General features: G+C 39.2%; 1 protein-coding gene across 1 annotated transcript; it reads right to left on the bottom strand.

Moving 5' to 3' along the window:
- Positions 1 to 137: 137 nt before the first annotated feature.
- LOC134627046 (macrophage-stimulating protein receptor-like) lies at positions 138 to 12,907 on the bottom strand. Its single transcript, XM_063472965.1, has 21 exons — positions 12,887 to 12,907; positions 10,886 to 12,163; positions 9,273 to 9,443; positions 9,025 to 9,144; positions 8,753 to 8,923; positions 8,447 to 8,613; positions 7,494 to 7,623; positions 7,245 to 7,381; positions 6,965 to 7,144; positions 6,786 to 6,876; positions 6,441 to 6,671; positions 6,144 to 6,290; positions 5,883 to 6,045; positions 5,362 to 5,454; positions 4,915 to 5,100; positions 4,750 to 4,830; positions 4,471 to 4,652; positions 4,240 to 4,349; positions 3,217 to 3,382; positions 2,965 to 3,101; positions 138 to 2,730 (listed from the first exon to the last, which is right to left on the bottom strand). Exons 2-21 carry the CDS (start codon positions 12,077 to 12,079, stop codon positions 2,505 to 2,507), a joined length of 4,083 nt encoding a protein of 1,360 aa, XP_063329035.1. The 5' UTR covers positions 12,080 to 12,163; positions 12,887 to 12,907; the 3' UTR covers positions 138 to 2,504.
- Positions 12,908 to 13,928: the final 1,021 nt, after the last annotated feature.

Raw genomic sequence — 13,928 nt, 5'->3', positions numbered from 1 at the left:
TGTGTTTGAGGAACATCAACATCAATCTCGGAAATATTAGGAGCATTTTATTTAAAATCCTTCTGCAAGGCCACCAATTACACAAAATTCAGTAACAGATAACAGGGCAACCCATTTTAAGCTATGTAGATGTCCTAGTGGTAGTGCCAGTCATCAGTTTCTTTAGTTTCAGTAAGCAACAAATGAGTCAACTGTGGCTTCAACTGAAGTCCATTAAGAGATCTGTTTATTCACACATAGTCGGCCAAGCACATTTACGTTCACTTTTTACAACATACTTCACATTTATAGTGTCTTTTTGTAGTGCCAAACCTGACAGTTGCTCAGCATGTCTGCTGAAATCAAAACGCAAAGAGAAATATTGTCACAGGTGAAGAAAAAATCACTCTGATTTACATATCATAAGAAAAACAATGTAAAAAAAACTTTTTCATTCCCAAAATTGATTTCACTTTTTATTTAAAATCTATGCTATGTCACAAATATATTTTTTTGTAAAGACTGATGGTTTATAGCGCTTGTCTAAAAAAGCTTAACCCTGAGTCTGAGGAACAGTTAAGCTACGTGCTGTGTCTTTCTACTGCTTTAGGTTCATTGAGTTGAAACTTAGAGTGCTTACTGCATGAGCTCGTGCTCATCACATACTGTCTAAAAATACATTTTTAAAATGATCTGAATAAAAAAAGGTTGATAGCAAAACCATTTCTAAATTCCTGTAGGTCATTAGTAGCATACAAACAAAATAGATCCTATGCATGCTTCAACATGACTTAAATAAAGGCATCTTACACAATGTTCATAGGGAAAAAAAAGTCCAGATTCTCTTTAGTCTTTAGGCCAGCTCATTAGATTTTATTTCCCAAAATCTGGACCTGAGTGTAACCAGAGCTTGTCATTATTGCTACCACCTTTACAGTACCTAAAGGCAAGGGATGGAAAAAGAAAATCTTTTTTTAGATCCATAAATTATTCATAGAGAGTATTACAAATGCTAGATACACAGATTAGGTAGAGGCATGCAGTTTTCACTCTGGTTGAGCTAACATTATTCAGACCTCAAACAGTTTTGTGTTTTTCCTCTCATCTACCTGGCAGAGAACAAGCGCTGCACTGCCTCAGACCTGTGTCAATGCACTCAGCATCATTTTCATCTTTGGCTTTGACGATTCACTTTCATGAAGAACTTTTGTACTTGCTGCGGTGCTCTGAATAAAATTTTAAATTGATTTTTTAAAAAGCTGGAATGTTCCTGTTTGCCCATCTGCTGTAGGTTTTTTCATACTGTTTATTCACAATAAGTCTTTTTGGAGAAGATTATAAGGAATCAAGCATTTTGTATAAAACCCCGCTTGACTGTGGAAGCTACTGAAAAGATCAGATCGGTCTTTGATTCAACAAAAATAAATGGAGCAATAACAAAACTCAACTATCTTTGAACTGAATTCATTGCTCTTGGTGGGAAGCTAGTCCGTGAAAATAAACTATCAGTTTGAAACCACATTACAGCATCAGTATAGAAGATTAAAATCAGTGCCCATATAATAAATGACCTTCGAATGTCCTATGTACCATGGAGATTATTTTAATTAAAAGCAAAAGGCACAGAAATTCATCAAAATGCTTTGCAGGTTACATTTTGCTGATTGAAATGAAAAGACCGTAATGTGTTACATTCACTCAGTGAAACTGTGAATCTGGTTCTCTGAGGTTTAGTTAAATATAGTTGTACCGATTGTGCGGCACCTTTGTGTGGAGACGACTGCTGTAGTGCAGAACATCACTGCACCAGCAACTCAAGTTTTCTTCAGAATAAGGCATTTGTTGCCCTCTAGTGATAATTACAAGCATGGATGTGTTTCTACACAGCTCAAAAAGCTCACTTTCATAGCTCTGGGCCCAGAGCTTTTTTTGTATCAGCGGCTCCAAATTTGTGTCGACTGAGTTATTTTACATGTGTGATGTAAGATGCACACATGTACTCTTTTTAAATCTACATGTTACAGACCTAAATAAACAATTTAAGTTATGGCAAGACAATTGTGGTGCAAAAATGAAAACTGTTAACCCCTGAGCACAAGTCACTGTTCATACGTCCCCAAAGTTTAAGGTACTGATTTAGAGACATTTAGAGACATGTACTATATGTGTGAATAACACCATGTACGTAGCACTTAACCCTGTTCTGCAAGTCTAAGAACGAGGCTCTATTTTACATTCATTTTGTCTCATTCACGCTCGTGTTATAGAAAATAAGTCAGCATGCTGTTTCTATTTTGCCACAAAAAAAATTTAGTAACCAGTATGAATCTTCCAGTGGGGTTTTTTCCCTCCAGTTAGAGTTTATAATGCCTACAGTGTCAAATAAATCAGTAGTGAAATGTTCAGCGTGCTCGGGTTTATACACATAAAAAATTTATATGGTGAGGAAAGCTGTCCTTTTCTCTTGTATGTTTTCCAACTCTGGATGCCGTGATCCTGCCAAAGAGGTTTGTGTCATTGCACCTTCAGCTGGCAGCATTAGAGTCTGTGTCCAAGTCTGAGGTTGTGGCTTCACTTCCAACTAGGGAGGGGTAAGGCCTTGGCTGGTCTAAGTTGACGTAGGTAACCTTCAAACTGATGTAGTGCTCTCCTTTCAGATTGGACAGGATGCGCTGCACTTCGGTAGCCAAGCTATGGAAGGTAGGTCTACACTCGGGCTCCGGGTCCCAACATGCCAGCATGATTACATAGCTGTGGAATGAATAATTGCGCAAATTATTGAATGAAAAGCTGAGTAAGTAAAAGAGTAAGCAGGTGAAGACACTACTGAATAAGGGGCATTGTTTTTTCTCAAATACAAAGTAACATAGGATTAAATCCCTGTGAATTAGAGGTATGCAGGGTGGAACTGAGGCCACTAAAGACATTAAAGTTACATAATAATGCCCATATGCTACGGGATAGTTAAAGGGTGCTCATTCTTACAGGGTGTCTGGGCAATACTGTGGCTGCAGAAGCCGACGTCCCTTCAACAAGTACTGCGTGATGTCATAGGGGTCCACCTCTGGATACGGGCTAGCACCTCTGGTTAACAGCTCCCACAGTAAGATGCCATATGACCACTGTGAAACAGATAAAGAATATATATTATATGTATATTGATTGATTGATTGACTGATTGACTGACTAATTGATTTAAAATGATCTTCATTGGCTTGATTAATTAGGCACACTTACAACATCAGACTTGGTTGTGAACTTCTGTGTTTGCAGGCTTTCGATGGCCATCCACTTTACTGGGAGCTTCACCCTTTTGTGATCTTGAATGCTGTAGTACTCCTTGTCGTAGACGTCTCTTGCCATACCAAAGTCAGCCACCTTTACTGTGAAGTTTTCATCCAGCCTGTCAAGACAAAACATCTTAAGAATGGACTTTCTAGTTCAAATAACATATTTCTACTTTACATTTCTAACATGTAGACTAGCACATGTACAACAAGTGTCAGTGAATATCAATCTTGTTCTCTATGATGAGATCTAATGGTGTAAGCTTATACACGTTGAGTAAGCTATGTGTTTATCATCTAAACCAGCGGTCCCAACCCCCAGGCCGGTCCGTGAGTCGTTTGGTGCCGGGCTGCGAGAGTTGAGGCTTGGGTGTGAAATTTATGGTTTTCAGGGTTTTTATCGTTATTTTTTAAATTGTTTTTATCCTTAACTCAGTTTTTTCTGGGTCTTTTCCCGTGTGTTATGAATAAATCTTCTTTTTTTGGTACCAGTACTTGTTTTATTTTGTTGTATTTATCTGCAACACCTTAAAGGCTAGTACGTGAAAATATTGTCGGACACAAACTGGTCTGTTGCGCAAAAAAGGTTGGGGACCTCTGATCTAAACCATCTTTCAGGTAGAAAAAAGAATCTAAAATGAAAATGATTTTTTTTTCAAAATCATGTTACTGTACATTTGTCACTTTTATCTAATACTTTTTTTAAACATTGCATAAAATAACTAATAATTTTAAAAGATGCCTGAAAGCTGATGAGTTTATTAACAAGCTTTGTAATGAACATCAAATTACTTTCAGGAAAAAATTTCATTTTGCTATATACAACTGACTACAACAATGTGTTCACAAATTTAAAACAGCAAAAACTGCAGAATTATGTCCCCTTATGGCCAACAACAAATAAGGTTCTTGTAGTGAGACAAAGTCTTTCAAGTCGTTCAAGGCCAGTAATCAGTGCATGAGTCACACTCACATGCAGTTACGCGCAGCCAGGTCTCTGTGAACAAATTTCTTTTGGGCTAAGTACTCCATTCCCCTGGCAACCTGAAGACCAAACCCAATCAAGTCTTTCACTGTTGGATTCTGTGAAGGACAAACAGTTTGTAAAAAAAAAAAAGAGAGAGATCTAAGGACATGTTCTGAAATGCTAAAACTTGTAATGACGTGAATAGAGCATCTTCACAGTCCCCACAGTTTAATTTACCCTGTTCTCAGAACGGATGAAATGGCGCAGATCTCCATGCTTCATATATGGCAGAACCACCAGGGGGAGCCCTTCTTTGGGCAGCATGATACCCAGCAGTGACAGTATGTTAGGGTGGTTAAAGCCTTTCATAATGATCCCCTCTCTGAGGAACTGGTCTACTTCCCCGAAATCTGTTATCCCTGTTAATAAAACACATATAATAAAATACTTTAATCTACTAGCCAGCAGCTCACAAAACACTGATTTCTTTTATGAAATAAGCTGATATTCACTTACTGTTCAGTGATTTAATAGCACAGTGGATTTCTTTCTTGTTGCTGTCTAACAGGTATCCATGATAAACTGTCCCAAAGTGACCTATATTAGAAGAAAATTGCCTTATAGGAATTCTGTGCTAAATTGGCAAACTAGTAATAACAACTGTACAATACTGAGGTTCACCTTTGCCAATAATCTGACTATCCTCAATTGAGACCATCTCAGGTGGGATTAACACATCTTTGACCTCTTCAAGAAGATTGGAATTCAGGCTAACCATTGAGATGTTGTCTCGTGGCATCAAAGGAACAGACAGATGATCAGAGCTGGCACTGTACAATAAACCCTGGAAAGCCAGTCCTGCTGAACCTGAAGTTTGACAGTAAAGATCTATTGTAATGCATTAGACAAAAAAAACAAACAGGCAAATAAATACTGATAAAATCTGAGTACATGCGAAGAATGAAAAGCATGAAAGTATTAAATGGACTGGGATAAAAAAAAATTTAAATGATTATCTATGCTCAAGTTGATAATGGTCCTCTAAAAATCGAAATACTAAATAACTTTATTAGTCAAGTTCTTCTTTGTGACATTAAACTGAATCAGTTCATGGCTTGAATCTCTCACCCTGTCTGTAGTCATCTGTTGGAGAAGAAGAATTATTGTTGCTCAGGCGTAGATTATGTGACATCATCGCTGATAAGCGATTCTCTATGGTGGCTGGAGGGGTGAATTCAATCAATCAAAATCAATCAGCAAAGAAAAATCATAGCGATAGACGGGACAAAATACATTCTGAAGGTGTGCTCAGAAATTTAAAACAATAGCATGGTCATTTTTATAACAGTTTTTAGAATACACAGTTACAAGGTGCTTCATGCCACCTGCTAGCTGAAACCTTATGTCATGAGCTTGGTCATGTAGGGCTTTTTATATATAAAATTACATTTTTTTTACTAAATTGTGAATGTCACTGGAAATAGGTGAAGGGAAGAATCCACTGAGGATAATGTGTGAAGCACCAGTTAGCAGCCGAAGGTCGGCTAAGAACGACTGTAATTGCATGTAATTAAAATTTGTTGCGAGATTGCTTAGTAAAGTATGTCAGTTTATTGAAATGCATCACGAAATAGCAAAGTCATTCTCACCTCTCTTTTTTTTCCTTAAATGAATCATAACAATTAATGCAAGGGCAGCTCCTACTACCAGTGCGGCAATGATGCCCAGGACAATGCCTGCAATCGCATTTTTGTTGAAGCTGTCATCAAAGAGCACTGTGCCCATATCATAAACTTCATGGTTCACAAACACCTGCAGCAGTGGAAAATATGATCCCTCTTGTTAAATACATTTACTTAAATATGAATCTCCATAAGTGATTTAGGATGGCTTAAACAGATGATTCTTACCCTAACAGGCAACCCGTCGCTGGGAACAACCAGGCCTTTAGGAATCCTGCAGGTCAGCTCATTTTGCAAAACCTGTGCTTTGCAGACCGCATCACCAATGGTCATTGTGATCTTCATACATGTTTGTACTGCATCCAATTTTTTATGCTGTTACAAATTGAAAAAGGGTTTAAATATTAAAACACAAGTAGTAATTGTTGTCTTGTGAAGAATGCAACTACTGTTCCTGAAGTTTTTGTACAAACAGCCAAACAAATGATAGAGTGGGAAAAACTGCACATGAGTGTGTGAACATACATGCAGTGAAACCTCGTCCTCTCCTGGTTTTAGAAGTAATATACCGTCATCATTTTCAAAGGGAATGACTTGGGCATTAGGGTAGTAGGAAAAGTTACTTTTCCAGACGCCATTTTCCCCATCTATGTGAATAGAAAGCGCTCCAGTTTTAAAAATTGTATCTGGAATTTGTTCTGGAAAAGCAGGAACCCAGCACTCCATGTGTGTGGCATTTCTTGTGCCACTGCAAACCTGAGGTAAAACAAAAAAATAATATGCTGTTTGCAATCAAGTTAAAATTAATTAACTGAATAATGTAACTGCATTAGTAAAAATCCCAGTAAAGGTTTACAAAACTTCACTTACCTGTTGAAGACGCTCACTGAAGTGAGTGTACTCAACCACAATTTTGTTAGCGACATCAAGATTCTGACCTTCTATCACCAGCTTGGAGCCTCTGTAAGGAAATATAAATGAGCATACCTGCTAGTTTTGATGAGGAACTTGGTTGTAAGCCTATTAGTTAGACCAGTTCAGTGTCATACCTTTGGAAACTGCAATTCGGAAACACAGAGTTTATAACAGGATTATTCTTGTAGGAAAACATCTTAGTGTCATTCACTTGAAGGCTGTCAATAATGACTTTCACAGGTAGTTCCCCAACAGCTTCAGCGGCTTCTGTGTGGCAGACGATTGAAGACAAAGTCCCCTTTCCTTCAGAAACACTGAAAGCAATAGAAATTCAAATAACCAACTGTACGTAACTAAGACTTCCTGCTTAAATGCACAGCAAAACCAATGTGTTGTAGCGTCTATGTTACTCACTTTTGAATGGTGCAGTTTTTATCTCCAATTTTGACATTTCTTGTTACTCCTGTGTTAAGATATCTGCCTGTTAATGTAACCACTGTTCCTCCAAACAAGGGCCCGTAATCAGGCTTGATTTCTGTTATGCTGGGTGTCTAATAAGAAACACACAAAGTAAATCACATCGTGATTCCAAAATGCATTACAGAAATTATTTCTGATAATTAGAAAACAGAATGGGTGGTGCCATTTAAAAATTGATCTCACCACAAATGACAAGCCAGAAATTTGAGCTGTGCCTTCAACTGAGAAAATGCCCTCCACCTCTCCCTCATTCACTTCCAGAGTGATGTTGAGTCCCTGGTTTGGTGTCTCTTCCTTGATTTTGCACACTAGTCTGTATTAGAGACACAGGGAATGGCATGTCTGTTAGTTCTATGAGAGAATATGAGCCATCTGATGTTTCCCATAAAGGGATGACAAACAACTAACAAAATAAAAGACAAATCAAGTGAGAGAGAAGATAAAAGTTAATGACATGCAAGAGCGTCATATTTACGAGTGGCGACTGAAAAGAGGGTCGTCAAGGTTAAGTGCGCAGAGCATTATGAGAACTCCCCGAGCAGTCTTGCGTATAGCAGCATACAAGATTATGGTCGAGGATCAGCCCTAATTAAAGCTTTGAAAAGTTTCATTTAGGAAAACTTATATATCTAATCTTATATATCTAATCTGCCTCCTGAAACCAAACTAGAACTGATTCCACAGGAGCAGGCCTAATAGCTCAAGGCTCTACCTTCTATTCTACTTTTGGAAACTCTAGGAAAAAAAATAAGCCTGTACTCTGAGACCCAAGAGGTCAACTAAATTCAATAAGGACGAACTGTAATCACTCATCTGCCTGCTTTCCTGGGTGTTGCTTTTCTGTTCTTGACATCACTACGCTGTCAGTCTCAACGCTGTTATAGTTATTCTTGTCCAATAATCTTTTTCCCTGCCTCCTCTGAGCCAATCAGCCCCAAATTATTGTTTTGCACAAACATTTGACCAAAGATGTCACTGAGATGTTAAGAACAGAAGTTTATATGTCTGAATTAATACATCAGTTATATAACCAATAAAAAGCTCAATGCCATCATTTTTTAATTAAGTCTGAGCAGCACATTGAGCAGCACTTCCAACACGAGGAAATGGACTACACGTGGGATTGAACTACTCACCTGTTACTATTGCTCTTTTCAGGCAGGACATCACACACGGTCCCCGAGCCCACAGTAACGATGTGGGTTTTGCCGCTGATGATGGGCGGTCGCAGAGCAGACTGAAATTCTGATCCGCACAGCGTCACTTCAGTCACACCACCAGCGGGGACCATTTTAGGAAAAAACTGGAAAAATAAAATTACCACCATAAATCAGTAGCTAATTATGTGTATGTATAATCAGTGTGACTGGAGGAACTTTATGACTCATTTTGTTTAACCATGCAATGGCTTATCACAGAGTTACACAGAGTGACAGATCTACCTCTGTTATGATAGGTCCGCAAGACTTTTTGTTCCACTGTGAGCTACACTCCTCCTGCCTTGAGCAGATTCCCGAACACCAGCCACAGTTCATGAAAGACGGAGCGTTCAAACACATGGGGCACGTCTTAAAATGTGCACACCCTGGTCCTGTAGAGGGCACCCTGAACATCTTGATCGTGGAGAGAGTAAGATGAGGATGTTATAAAAGACATACAAGAGAAAATTCATCAAGAGATAAGCAGTACCTGTGGCAGGTATTACGAGTGTTACCTTATTTCCAACCACAAAGAGTAGTGAATCCTCAGAGTACACAGCTGCATTCCTCGACACTGCAGTCTCTCCCAGTGAATAGTTGGCAAAAATAATGTGGTTATAGAGACTTAGAATCACCTAAACATGTGAAACAGAGAGGTAATGTCGCGAGGATTCATGGAAATCATAGCAAAAACATCTACATTCAGTACTTTATAATGCATTCAAACTTCAGCGTACTCTCCAGCCCAACACCATGTTGTTACCTGGAGTATCCTCCCATCTGACGTGCCAAAATGGCCCACCGTATGAGTCCCAATCGTGTTCACCAGAACTGAAGTAAACAGTACATTTCTCATCTCGCTGTTGAAGAGATCGACTCTGTAGTATGGCTTTGACACCAGAGTGGGCTTATCAGTGCATCTGCTATCAGAGTTCTGTACAAGCAGAAAAAACACATTTACACATGGACAGCTTAAGGAGTTTCATCTTCAGCATATCTGCCTCTATCAGCACTGGGCTCATTCTAGAATAAGTACATGAAGACGTGTTTGTGTGACAAGAAAAAGGGATAGAAAAAAATTCTTAATTTTATTCATTTATAGAGGAAGTACTGTAGTTTCCTCCAGTCATGGTAACAAGCCGTGAGTGGAAAGTCATAAAACAGCAGTGACCTCAGGTCTGTTGACTTGGTGACTGTTTCTCAGAGTAGTTTCTGTCTTCTGCTGAAACTAAACATTTGCATGGTGGGCGTGCAAAACATGAGTTAGACTGGTTTAAAAAAAAGGTCAGCATCCAGAAAAAAAGCAGGATTTGCAAGACTGGTGAGGTAATTAAGCTGACCTGCTCCAGCATGCCCAGATTTGAGTTCTCACTTCAATGTCCAATTTTCACACCATTTGAGCTTCTCAGACTTTAATGCTTAAATGGAAATACAGTTCACTGTATTGAACACACCAGATTCAATAAGTAAAAATCTGGAATTCCAAAGACAGCTTCATGACTCTTTTAACTAATATTATTTTTTGACTGATTTTTTTCGTCCTTGCCCCTCACTTCTTTCATATTCATCCTATTTCCTACTCAAATAGAGATGAGTACAGTCCAACACTGACCCTCCCCTTGAAATTCCACATTTTTATCAGCAGGATTTATAGCTTGTGTTTCCTGGCACACATTCCCGTAGGTGTACATGCCTGTGGGAGCTCAAAGGACACAGACTGAGCGCCATAAAAGGAAAGACCACACCTTTATTTTATTTTGACGTGAGGAACCATAGCTGCATTCAAGGAACCTGCCTTTACCGTCCAGTACCGTTCTCTTCTGTATTGGTTTGTGTATTTGGAAGTTGGGGAGGAAATATTCCACAGTGAAATCCACTAACCTGCTAGGACTGGAAGGACATGTGTGCTGCCCTGAGGCAGTTTGTGTCCTCTCAGTTATTTGTTTTAAAATGAAAGAAACTGCAACTGTTTTTATACCAAAGCCTTGTACTACAAACAGTTCACACCTTTTCATTGAGGAAAGACTGAAACTTACTGAGCAGTGACTGAAACAGAACAGAGTAATGGTGTGGCAACATGCAGGTCACACCAGTGACTCATCCACCCCTCCCTGCTCTCCCTCTCTCTCACACACTCACCTTCATCAGATTTACCACAGGCAAACATCATTTTAATTTTCAAGATTTATGGACTAACTTTAGTTTTACTTTGAATATACAATCCTTTATTGCTCAAGAAAATAATAATACTGTAAACCACTTTGCTCTCATCACACATGACTTAATTACACAATGTTTGTCTGGACAGACCATTTCCTGTATGGGCATATAGTGACATTCTGATGACACTCGAGCATAAAAAAAAGAGTTACTCACTTCATGTGGGCAGTTCTCACATGGCTGGAAGTGGCAGAGACCTCTGGATAGCTGCTCTGTACTTGACTTACAGCAAGCCTCCGCACCAGCCTCGATTGCTTGGTTTATTTTAGTTAAAGGAAACGCACAGAGGGCTGAGTTCTTCTGAGGCTGGCCATGCTTGTTTACCTCCGCAAACACCCCATACAAAATATTTTCTCCCTCAGCTACCCTCAGCTCATCAGCCAAGTCCTTCCCGACTTGCCCGAAATGTGCCGCCTGTAATCCATTATAAACAGTACCCTTGAAAACCCCTCTCCTTCTTCTCCTGCGCTTTGGCTCGTACCGACACTCCAAAATAAGCTCTCTGTACATCCACATCTCTGGATTAGAAATAGACAGTCGTCCCAGACGAGTCTGAAAAGCTGAATTGTTTTTGTAGGGATTTTCCCTCTGCAAGGAAAGAAAGTAGACATAATCCTTGGCAGAGAAACTGTAGATGTAGTTAATGCTGTAAGAGTCACGTAGTCCAGGAAGCACTGTCACGTTTGTGACCACGTCAAAGCCATCTTCAGTTGAAAGTGGCCTCAGCACTGATAATGACCTCCTTGGGTACGTCTGTGTTATTCTGTCATTGACAGAGGCTGCAACAAAGAAGAATGATGTATGCCCATCTTCAGCGATCGTGGCCTTGGTACCAAATGGGCTGGCCACACAGTCAGGACAGTTGGCTGGAGAGTTCCTTTCTTTTGTGTATAAACATTGAGGTGCAGGAACTTCAAGGGTAATGTCAGTAAAGTAACAGATCCCATACTGAGTACTTCCACAAATGTACAAGGATGGAAATTCACTTAAAGCATCCAAAAGCAGAATCTCGTTGTCTGTATCCACTGGGTCCTCAGGTTTAACTTCTACATCGCATGCCAGACAGGTTTCACAATCAGGACTGCCTATAGGTCCAGTTTTCACCTCCCATAATTTATTCATAGAGCTGTTGACTCCCACTACCGCATTCTGATATCCAATGTAAACTTCTTCGTTATCCGGGTTCACTGCAATGTTCTGTATTGGTTTCTGGGTTTGGAAGTGGGGGAGGGAATATTTTACAGTGAAATCTATGGACCTCTGAGGTGTAGAAGGACACATGTGCTGCCCCAAGGCAGTTTGTGATTGCATCCATATCCATACTGTCAACAAGGCAGTCAAACTGACCATTTCCACTTTATGGTCTGCTGTGAATAAATGCTACCTATAAGACAGTTTTCTCGAAGAAAACATTCTGGAGAACCAGCGGGAGCTCTGCAAGAAAAAGCAGAGAAGGAATGTTGAGATTTACCAGACAGGGAGCTGTACCACTGGATTCTCACATTCAGCCGAGATTCTCCACTTCATACTGTAAACATTTTAGCTTACTTAATCTGAGACACAGCTGGAGAACTGAGGAAGGAGGAAAGTATCAGCTGTTTTTTTCTTTTTCTTTTTGAGGCTCTTGATTAAGCACTTCCTTATCTTCAGCTGTAAATGCCTCATTTTAAAAGGTGGTATTACCTAATATACGCAGTTACGGCATGTAAAACCCAACAAGAATTTGCGAGGATAACGATACAATCTAAAGCGGACAAGAAACAACGCGTTGTAACATGTGGAGTAACCATGGGAGCGTTCAGCCCACCAAAACTACACAAAATACATACAGAGTAACAACTACATTACATGTGTCAAATACACAAAAGTAATAGTTATTATCAGTGCAAAACGGTCACGGAGGCTTATATAGGACTACGTTACTGTAAATTTCATATTACTATATGACATAAATCCTAATGAAAACCATGATACTACTGCAGTTAGAATCATTTGTATTAACTCGAACTGTTTGGATAGGAGTCACATTGGACCATAACATAGACCAATAGCTGAAAGTTCTCCGGAACCAATAAAATGCGTTTAAAAAATCTTTAACAACTTCTTTAACAAATTTGAATCCCTCAGAGATACGTATGCTAGTGAAGTTCCACTCACCTGACAGCGACTGAATACCTCTATCAATGAGTTTACACTGGCACTGAATTTTCCCATTCCTTTAAGACAACCAGACTTTACGTCAAAAAAAAACCCCAGGAAGTCACTAACCCTTCACAATAAAAGCATTCCAGGCCAGCGGTCTTGTGTCTAAAGGGTGATTAAAAAAAAAAAAAAATTCAGGTCATCAGAGCTACAGAGAGATTTACATTTTTACAGTTGACGACGGGAGATCTGGATAAATTATAAGCCAAATTTCAATAATGAAAAAATAAATACTGTGGAAATTAATATCCTTAAATCCTGCCATTATCGTGCCATTATTATCTTATCAACCCTGTTTGCTAAATAAAGGTACATCTAAATGTCTGGACCAATATTCATTTGGTTATTATTACAAAACAAACGATAATTCGTGTCGTTTTTGTGCTGTAAAAATGAGAATGACACTGCCCGTTCAAACGAGTTTTTTAATATGATTCAATGTTTAATTTTTTTTAAACTGTTAAAGGCCGGAAATGCCATCATCATTCTGACTCGCTTGACTGTGGACTGTGATATTCCCTAAGTGGGTTCTGCCCTACCAAGCCGCGCCTGCAACGAGGAAGTATGAAGTAGTTGCGAAATTTGACCACCGCAAAAACATCCGCATCATTTCCTCTCCAAGAGAGCTTTGTCATATTTCATCCTGAAATATTTCCAGTCAGACTTAAATTTTTGTGGAAAAAAAAATCTTGGCTTTTGAAAGCAGTCTGTAGCTTATATCAGCGCCTGAGGGACATTTGCCAAAAATGCATTGCTTTTGGATGAGGAACAGTTTCTCCTCAGCAGCCAGAAAGTTATGGGAAGAATGTATTCCTTTCTCCAGACAGATCACCTAAAAATGTATTAGTGATATAAAACACATGGAAAAACCTCAACTTTGCTCTGTTGGATGATGGTACATGGAGGCTGTAAAAGTTGAGGCCAAAGTGACCATCACTGTCATCAGTGTGTCAACAGAAATGCTATAATGTGGATTTATACTCCAAAGTTAAACATC

This window comes from Pelmatolapia mariae, linkage group LG5 (genome assembly GCF_036321145.2).
Source record: "Pelmatolapia mariae isolate MD_Pm_ZW linkage group LG5, Pm_UMD_F_2, whole genome shotgun sequence".
NCBI classification, from domain to species: domain Eukaryota; kingdom Metazoa; phylum Chordata; class Actinopteri; order Cichliformes; family Cichlidae; genus Pelmatolapia; species Pelmatolapia mariae.
This window is presented reverse-complemented; position numbering and strand designations above follow the sequence as displayed.